Source organism: Dysidea avara, chromosome 9 (assembly GCF_963678975.1).
Source record: "Dysidea avara chromosome 9, odDysAvar1.4, whole genome shotgun sequence".
Taxonomy (NCBI): domain Eukaryota; kingdom Metazoa; phylum Porifera; class Demospongiae; order Dictyoceratida; family Dysideidae; genus Dysidea; species Dysidea avara.
Genome location: NC_089280.1, coordinates 6,862,523 through 6,871,888, shown reverse-complemented (window position 1 = coordinate 6,871,888; position 9,366 = coordinate 6,862,523). Strand labels below are relative to the sequence as shown.

At 39.5% G+C, this 9,366-nt stretch overlaps 1 protein-coding gene across 1 annotated transcript; it reads right to left on the bottom strand.

Moving 5' to 3' along the window:
• Positions 1-57: 57 nt before the first annotated feature.
• LOC136267439 (protein PBDC1-like) lies at positions 58-549 on the bottom strand. The gene has a single exon (XM_066062602.1). It carries the CDS (start codon positions 547-549, stop codon positions 58-60), a length of 492 nt encoding a protein of 163 aa, XP_065918674.1.
• Between the last annotated feature and the right edge of the window lie 8,817 nt (positions 550-9,366).

The window sequence follows — 9,366 nt, the reverse complement described above, 5'->3', positions numbered from 1 at the left end:
CTTATTTTATGTGCAAGAGAAATTATCCTTTTAAATTTAACACTAAATATGTTAACATCAACTAGTGACATGATGCATTGTGTTCATGTGGCGTCGATTTCTAGCTATCTCAATAGCCAGGAACTGCACACGTGGGACTATTATCGTGTTCTCTTCCGTGTACTCCTTGGTTACATCCAGCCTGAGTAATGTTGCAAAATTAAAATCCTCCACTTTTCCTTCAAAATAATTGCAGTATTCTCTCCATGCAGTTTTGGCAGCTTCTGATTTCAAATCATCAGGTGTTAGTAGCTCCAATTTCAGATTATTAAACTTTTCCATAAACATTGAATAGATCTCATCATCGCTGGCAGTCAGTCTGAGGGTAGTTGCATCATAACTCTGCAGCAGTTTGAAGTGAGTCTCAGCGTATTTCATTGTCATGATGGCCCAGGATTGTTCAAGGTGTTGGTCGTTGACATAGTCTTCTGCTCGAGACGATAGCGCCTTCCCCACGGAAGAGATGCCCTGCACGCCTAACTCCTTGAGGTCATGCTCGAAACCTGCCATTTTTATACTCTGTGTGATTCAAGTATTTCGTACAGATTTCTAATTACAAAATCTGTGTAGAATTACTTTTCCATGTGCAGTTTATTTTTATTTAGGCTTTATGGTGTAAAAACACCAAAGGTCTGTTGGTAGCAACCAACAGCCATGAAATACGTACAATTAATACTAACTTATAATACAAGCCTGCTTGTGGCTTCTGCAGATTTATAGCAGGAACAGGGTTGATAACAGTAACACAATGTATTTGAAATACAACATACAGTACGTAGCAAACTAAGCAAAGAGAACACATTTGATATACAAAAGGTACAAGTAGTATAAGTGATAAAAATGTGCATTCCACACGATTTGCCATAAACAAATTTAGCACTCAGTTATACCATAGATATACTAGGTTAGTGGTGGAGCTCTGGGAATGACAATAAGATGTTCTTGGGGCTGGCCACCGATGGGAGTCATTCTTTCATATGATGGTGGAGCTGGGTTACTACTAGAGCATTGCTTTGGTTCAACTACCTCACCCTCAACATAGCCAGTATTATCAATGGTAAGATTAGCAGCTATCAAACCGGATGGTGCAGGTTGAATAGCGTTAGCCTGAATACTAGGGTTCTGATTAATTGTAGGAACAGAGCGTTGCACGTTATTTTCTTCAATACGTTCATCAGGCACTTCCAGTGTTTTTGGATCACCATTGCTATCTGAAGAAGAGGTAGAGCTGTTATCAGGGATCTTTACATATAGTGACTTTTTGCTGCTACGGTACAGCACTAGAGACACAATAATTACTGAGCCAACCAACAACACAATACAAGATAATACCAGGATCACCAAAGCTGTTGTAGGGAAACGACCATCTCGTTCTGTGCTTTGTACACTGTCACATGTGACATCACCTGTACTACTCATTATTCTTAGATTGTCACTGTGTACTGTGAACCTTCCAAGATGCACTAAATCTGAACCCAGTGCATAAAACAACATCTCCTGTTGTATGTTCAACAAATAGAAAGTATTTTTAGTAAGTTTTCCAATTCTGGCCACCGGTAGGTCACCAACTGAGATGATTTTACTGGTACCATTATTAACATTGATCAATAAGGGGCTAAGACCTTTATCAGCAAGACAAATCAGAGAATGAACTGATCCAACCATATTTTCACATAGGATGGGGTCATCTAAGGTAGAGGATAGTTTATATTGTCTTGTTGTACCATCTTCTGATATAACAATCATAGTTTTGTGGTTAGCAGTGAATGACACAAGGTAGTTAAGGGTGTTTGAGTCAAACGCAACTGTTTCTGTTTGAATAACTTTTTGTGAAAAGCTTTGAGCAGTAGATGAGAACAATACATGATAAACATTATCAGAGTTATCAGTGGATGACTCCAGTCGTAGTCCAGTAAATGATCCATCAGTAGCTATTGCAGGCACAAGACGAGTAACCTTCAACTGGTGTTGCCCATAGTCAGGGACATCATAGGAATTTGTCTCTTGTTCACCCAGGTCTATCTCATGTAACCTGTTAGTCCCCTGTTCAGCAAAGTACAGCTTCACTGCATACCCATACTGACTCTCATATTGCATGATAACTGGATTGGTAAGATTGGTGGTAGACAACCTGTAGCTACATAGGCCGGACCCTGATACATCCACCCAGCTATCATCATCTTGTTTAGCTAGTCTGAAGTATGGCACACAATTAAAGGTTGTGTTAACAGCACAGAACCCGACTATCTCATAAGGTGATCGTTCAGCCAGCCCAACTGGCTCACAATTCACGTCAATGTTAGTCCACCTTTCAGTGGTACCATCAAACAAGGCTACAATCCTTTTACCAGCATTTCCCAAAGGTAGAAAGTATGTGTAGTGTTTTCCATTGTACAGAACACCATTCTCTCCTGCTTGACTGTCCGTTATAGCTGGTGGTAGGTCTATTGAAGAAGAAGAAGTAGCCACTGGGAAGGCAGTGAACAAGTTGATTCCTTCCACTTGTACGCGTTCGATTTGTGAGTCGCCGTACAAAATACTGACGTTGAGTCTACCGCTACACTGTTGTGACGTAGTTATGCTAGCAACGATGATCAGTAGAACAAGAAGGCGAGTTTCCATTGTGTTGTGATTACGGGGAACTCCCAGGCCTCTAGTGACCTAGCAACGAGTCTGCAGGGACAATGTAGGCGTTCTCCCAACATTTATTTTCCTTCGTCTATAGCTGGTTGCTTCAATGCTTATGATATGCTCGTCTTCTCGAACTAGAAATTTGTTAAGTTACGTGTTGGCGACTTTTCTAGAGGTGAGCATTATTTAGAATACTGAATACTACATTGCAGGGGAGAATTGGCAAGGTTGAGGGGTGGTAGGTGTATGGTCTGTGGGAGAGCTACAGCTGTTTCAGGACTGAAAATTTTGATGTAGAGTGGTTTTATGTATAAATATTTAAATTATATTGCTTTTTACATTGATCAAGAGATGTATAGGGGTTAACAAATGAGTAGTTCAGCTAGCTATATATGGGCCTAAAGAATGGCATGCAAAGGATGCTGCCTGGTCTTTTGTAATAAGGAAGGGTCTGGTGAAGTACAGATACTAAATCATTTCTACCACTCAAATTTGGCAGTAGCCAATTAGTGTGTGCCAATGATGCTCACACATATTGGCAATGCAATGCTTTTGTTCAAGTTGAAGGACAATAGTATGATGTAACCAGCAGTTATGTATGCTGTCTAATTGAATTCTTTATGGTATCTGTATTTTGCCAGATCCTTACTTTTTGCAAAAGGGCAGGCGGTGCCAGACTAACAAAGAACCATGTGGATTTCATTTGCAAAATATTCTTAGCAGGCTTAGTGTGCCCAGTAGATACTAGTTTTCATACTCATCCAGTGTGGAGAATTCTCAACAGTGTTATGTATGGTGACTGTTCTATTAAAGTATTTGATTGACTGCTCTATTAAAATATCTCAAAAAAATTTTTGTTTGGGGGGGGGGGGGGGGGGCTTGGATCCTCCACTGCATTGATTTGATTGACTTGGTGCTGGCTTCAGCTGATATTATCTCAGGGAGCTGAAGCATCACAGCTCAATGTACAATATTATACATACACACCAAATTTATGGTTTGGCAGTGCCTGGTCCTTCGCGTAGAGTGGAAGAGTCTGATCACTCTAGCATCACTGAGTTGTAACAATGGAATGTAATTAAAGCAATAATGGCAGCAAGAATAGTTGTCTGACAATCATACAAAGTAAGTGATCCTTGAAATAGGTTATCAAAATAGGTTATTTACTACCACCATCTTTTGATCTTGTAAAGAACACCAGTTGGGGACTACAAACAGTCTCAATCAATTATATCACATCTTCACAAAAGTTCATGATAAACATATTACATATTTACGGTAACTCTAAAAAATTTACCAATGCAAACTGGGTGGTGTTACCTGTTTTCTGTAACACGCTTCAAATTTTGAATACTGGAGCGACCAGACCCTTACTTTATGGGTCTCACCATAATTATAAATTGGTAAAATAGTAATTGTTGGTCCAGCCATGCCAACTGAAGATGATGTAACAATCTTTTCAATTAATTGAGTCTCACTGGGTGAATTGTTTATGGCTTTGGGGAGGATGACCATGGTACCATATATAGTGGAGTGGGTCAGTATTTCACTTCCATTTATTACTTTGCAGTCCTTTAGTATTGATCCAGTAAAATATGTATTCTGACTGTTTTATTAGAGTATTTGTGCTGTTGTTATATGCTATGTAACTAAGTGATCGTTCTATAAGCTCCTGGGATAGTTAGTAGATGGTGTTAGTAGGTAAAAAGTGCTTATGTATTTAAAGTTTCAGAGCCCAACTTAGTGTAGCTGTGTTTTGTACAGTATAGTATGGGTTCTAAAAGTTCATTGGTGTACTGTTGTCAGCAGGTCAATCTGTATTTTGGACACTGTGTCTCCCTCTCTGTGTGGTCTGTTTGGAAATTAGAGAATGGTCAGTTATTGTGACTACCATCTTTGAACACACTACTAAGATGTTTGATGACTACAACTCAAGCCACCCCTGTGTGTATTAAGCTGTGAGGTGTCCACTGACTATCAGTTTTTAGTTTTGACATCATCTCAAGGCAAGTTGAAAAAAACAAAAACACCCTCAACAGTGGTTACAGTAGCTACTACAAGCCAGCACTTCTGTAAAGTATACCACAATCTGAATTTTACAAACTGTATAAATTGATTTACGTAAACAAACTAGATAGTTTAAGAGGGAGAATATGGATTGTTGAAAAGGGCCATGAAACAAGAAGGGATTGTTGGAGCGGTAATGTAAATTACAAATCCTATTTTAGTGGACAGAATGATTTACTCGAAAAATGTTTAACAAGAAGAGATTTGTGTCAGTTACATTGTCACCCCGGCAATCCCTTCTTGTTCCGTTGCTTTATTCAGTGGTCTCTACTTCCCCCTTTAAATTTCATGTTTTATTTATCTAGTATACATTGTATTCACCAGCCATATGTTTATGAATTGGTACCATAATGTTATACTTTGCTTTGACAGTTAATAGGATTTTGCCAACTGTTTTGTAAATGTGGGGTATTTAAATCCTCCCAGTATATACATGCACTGTTTACTTGTAGTGATTATCATGTACATCTTGATACCTATTGTATTGTTTTGACCATAGCACAAATACAAAGTTCAAGATTTATTCTTGTTGACATTATGGAATGTCACAGGATATGGACTGAGGTGCAACAGTCCCTGAAGTAATTCACCAACCAGATTTTCTGTGTGGGGGTACTAGATCCGCCACTGTGTATATAGTTCTAAACAGAGTGTCCACATGTGTCCATATTACCAGGAGCTCATCAAATCCTATTTGATGAGCTCCTGATATTACACACAATTGTATCTGTAAACCTGATCACAGCTGTGTAGTAAATGAGCCCATAGGCACCAGGGATGGTGTGTGTTGTGTGTGTGTGTGTGAGGAAGCATAGCCAAGTGGCTAGAGCATCAGCCTGGTAATTGAAAAGTTTCAGGATTGATGCCTGGTTATGCCAAATTAATGCTGTTGTTTTCCTTGAGCAAGAAACTTTACTTAACATTGCTCCAGTCTACCCAGCTGTGTAATGGGGACCTGGTGTCAACTGGGAAAGCAATCCACCCAGCTGTATCATCAATGGGTACCTGGTGTAGCAAATGTCCAACTGTCCTAGTAGTGTTGTGGTTGTTGTGAAACTTTGGGTTCTGTGACTTCTCTCCTTGAGACCTGGACTGGGTTACTAGTTCTGCCCCAGGAGGATTTGTAAGTGCCTCAGTGGTGCACAGGTATCCCAGTGCTGGTTCGCTAGGCAGCAACTTTTAAATCCAATTTTCTCCAACATGTCTAAGGTTCCCAGATGTGTTTACATATTTGACTGTGTGCTAGGAGCTGCAACTATAAAGTAACCAGCATTTTCTTCCTATGCACAGAACATACATGTGCTTTTATTTTAGAATGACTATTTGGGACTAACAACTGTTGTTGCTGTTGGAAACATCTTGCCAACAAAATTTCACCAGTATGGCAGGGCTTATTGAAAATCATTATTTTTAATGATAACAAAGGATTGATCGTGAAAGTGTAAAACCACAGGTATGTCAACATTGTGCCCTTTAAAATTAACACATTGGTGATATTTACAGTGAAGTCTGTTAACGTGGGCAATAAAAGAGTATAGCTGCACAATCAATTCAGATATTTATCCATTGAAAACAAGACACTGAATTCCTGTTACAAGGGTGTCACAATTTGATGTTCACAGATGCTGTCAACCAATTTGCTGTTATTCAGCTTTATTTATGATGTTCATAAAATGTTAAAAAATCAAATACGGTCAAATCGTTACATAAATAAATTACTAAACACATTACATAGTGGCTAATACAATAATATAGAAACATTACAAACATGATAAAATACACTATTAGTATAATATAAGGTGGGAGAGGAGAGGCTAGTTTTGTTCATGGATTTAAATCAGTTCCATCTGGACTGAACCTCAAGTCCGGTGAAGGAGCAGGAGAGGAATTTTCATCGCTGCATGGATGTGGTGATTTAATGGAATTAGCCTCCACAAATGGTACAAAGTGCTCTGATCTGTTGTCACCACAACTTCCACCAGTAAAGGATAAGCTTTTTACAAATGAGGTAGGTTTACTTTCAGGGATGTCATCAGGAGTTGGTTGTTGTTTGCCTACCGGGTTAGGTATAAGTTTGTCAATGTCTTTCTGAGACCTAGTTCCGTCTTCTGCTGTGACTCTCTGTGAAAGTATCAACTTATGGTGCTTAGAGGTAAGTTGCCTAATCATGACGACTAAAATGACTATGATAGGAACTACCAGCACAACAACTACAATACCTAAAATGCAAATAACAATCCATTCTCCAGTTTTGTTATTCGAATTGTCAGAATCTTCTGTTTGCTTGTTACTATCAGGACCATCTGCTTCTGTGTTATTAGCTTCACTTGTATCATCTGTGTTGCTTGGGTGGCTAGTTACATTTGTTTCTTTGGGTTTATCAGTACTCACATTTGTGCTATCAGTTATACCAGTTGTGACGGTAGCATTGGTAGGACCAGTCTCATTGATTGGCGTATTAGTAGGCATGTCACCTGGCTCATCACTAGTGTGGTTAGTTGTAATTGTCTGATTGTTTGGCTCATCAGTTTGATTAATCAAGTCAATATTGTTACTTTCATTAGCAACATCAACACTGCAGCTTATATTACTGGTGAAATCCATCAGTTTAAAATTGCTATTGCTGCGTACTGTGTACGTCCCAATATGCACTATGCTTGAGCTGTTAACCACATACAGTGACAGTTTTTGGTGTGAATTCACTAAATAGAACATGTTCTCGTTTAGTGTTCCCAACTTAGTAACTGGAGAATCTCTAATCGGAATAGTTTGGCTGGTACCATTAGCAATGTTAATCAATAGGGGGATAAGACCATTGTCAGCGAGACATACCAGGTAATGGCTGTTGGGTCCAACCAAATTCTCACAACGGACAGGGTCGTCTAAGGTAACAGGTAGTGTATACTGTCTTGTGCCATTTCTGAAAGAGACAATCATTGTTCTGAGGTTAGCAGCAAATGATACAAAATAGTTGAGGTTGTATGAGTCATAGACAATTGTTTCAGTCTGAATGCTAGTTTGTGTAAACCGACCAGATGAAAACAATACATGATGGACACTACCAGAACTTTCAACAGATAACTCTATTCTAATACCAGCAAACGATCCATCCTTAGCAACAGCAGGCACAATACGAATTATCTTCAACGCATGGTCTCCTACACGTGGTATGTTATAGCATTCAGATTGCGGATTACTCAGGTCTAAAACATGTAAGATGCCAGTCTCTTGTTCTGCAACGTACAGTTCCACAGAATAGCCATACTGACTGGGATAAGATAAGATGACTGGGTTGGTAAGGTTGGTGGACGCCAAACTGTAACTACACAAACCACGTCCTGATATGTCTGTCCATTGCCCACCTCTCAACTGCACTTTGAAGTATGGCAAACAGGGGGTTGGGCTACTGTTCACTTCACAAAATCCAACAATGTCATATCCAAAAGCATGTACACCAACTGGCTTACAGTACACATCAATATCACTCCACTGTAAAGTGTCTGTACCGAACATGTACAAACTGTTTGGTCCACGTGTTCCTGCTGGGAACCAAAAATTATTAGCCGGGTAACCTGCAATTCCATTTTCTCCCGCGTATGATTCTTTGTCAGTTTCTAGTGACAACCTTGTTGCTGTAAATGGCGTTCCAACAGCAAAGGACGACACCTGGTTTACTCCATTCCACACAACGCGTCTTATCTGAGTGTCTTCGTACACTACAGTCACACTTGCGGTCCCATCGCACTGTGGATTTGCACATGTTGTTGCTAAAATCACTCCGACTAACGCCAAGCAGGCAATAAAACGTCTGCACAACTTGCACATTTTACAGGTATGATTTCTACTGAACTCTGACACTTGCCCTTTTCTTTTATGCCCATCGGATGTTGCATCAGATGCACAAAGTTCAAGACAAATTGCATCATCCGAGGCATCATCACAACAGTAGACCTTGTACTCTGAGATAACAAAACGCTATCTGGAAAGAACTTGTCATACGGGACGGTTAAAGTAGTGATAACGTTGAAGGTAACATCTGACACAGCAGGAATTACGGCGGGCATTATATGGATCGAGATATGGATCAGCCTGAATTTCAGACACCTTATCTAGTAGGAAGTACAGCCTTTTGACTAAAATTTACTTTGACCATGTTTGTGGGTCAAGCTTTCAAACCCCTGGAACCTGTTGATCAGGACACTTGAAAATGAGGACAACTGCATAATCTGGACACTTGGTAATGGTCCCAAAGTATCCCTTAACATGTAAACCGACCTGGAAAATCAGGACACCTTGATAATCAGGACACAGGTTTGACTGTAGATTAATTATATGTGCTCTAGCTCTATATTGCCAAATAATGGAATATTTTGTTTACTGTACCTAGCATACAGCAAGAAAGCAAGCTGTTGGCACAGTTAGTAGGTCAGGAATTTACACTGCACAGACATACTAAACTTCCAAGAGCCCAGTGTTATCTGCCTTTTCATGTAGCTGCACACATGATATAGCATCAAGAATGATGATAGCAAAGAAATTGTGTGGGTGTGCAACAATGTTGTAATGTGTTGCTGTAGACAACTGGCATAACATTCCAATTGTAAATGATATAACTGATTGTAATATAAG

What these genes read in the sequence shown, in the direction of transcription:
- LOC136267439 (XM_066062602.1), bottom strand. Translation starts at nt 549, where the DNA reads ATGGCAGGTTTCGAGCATGACCTCAAGGAGTTAGGCGTGCAGGGCATC.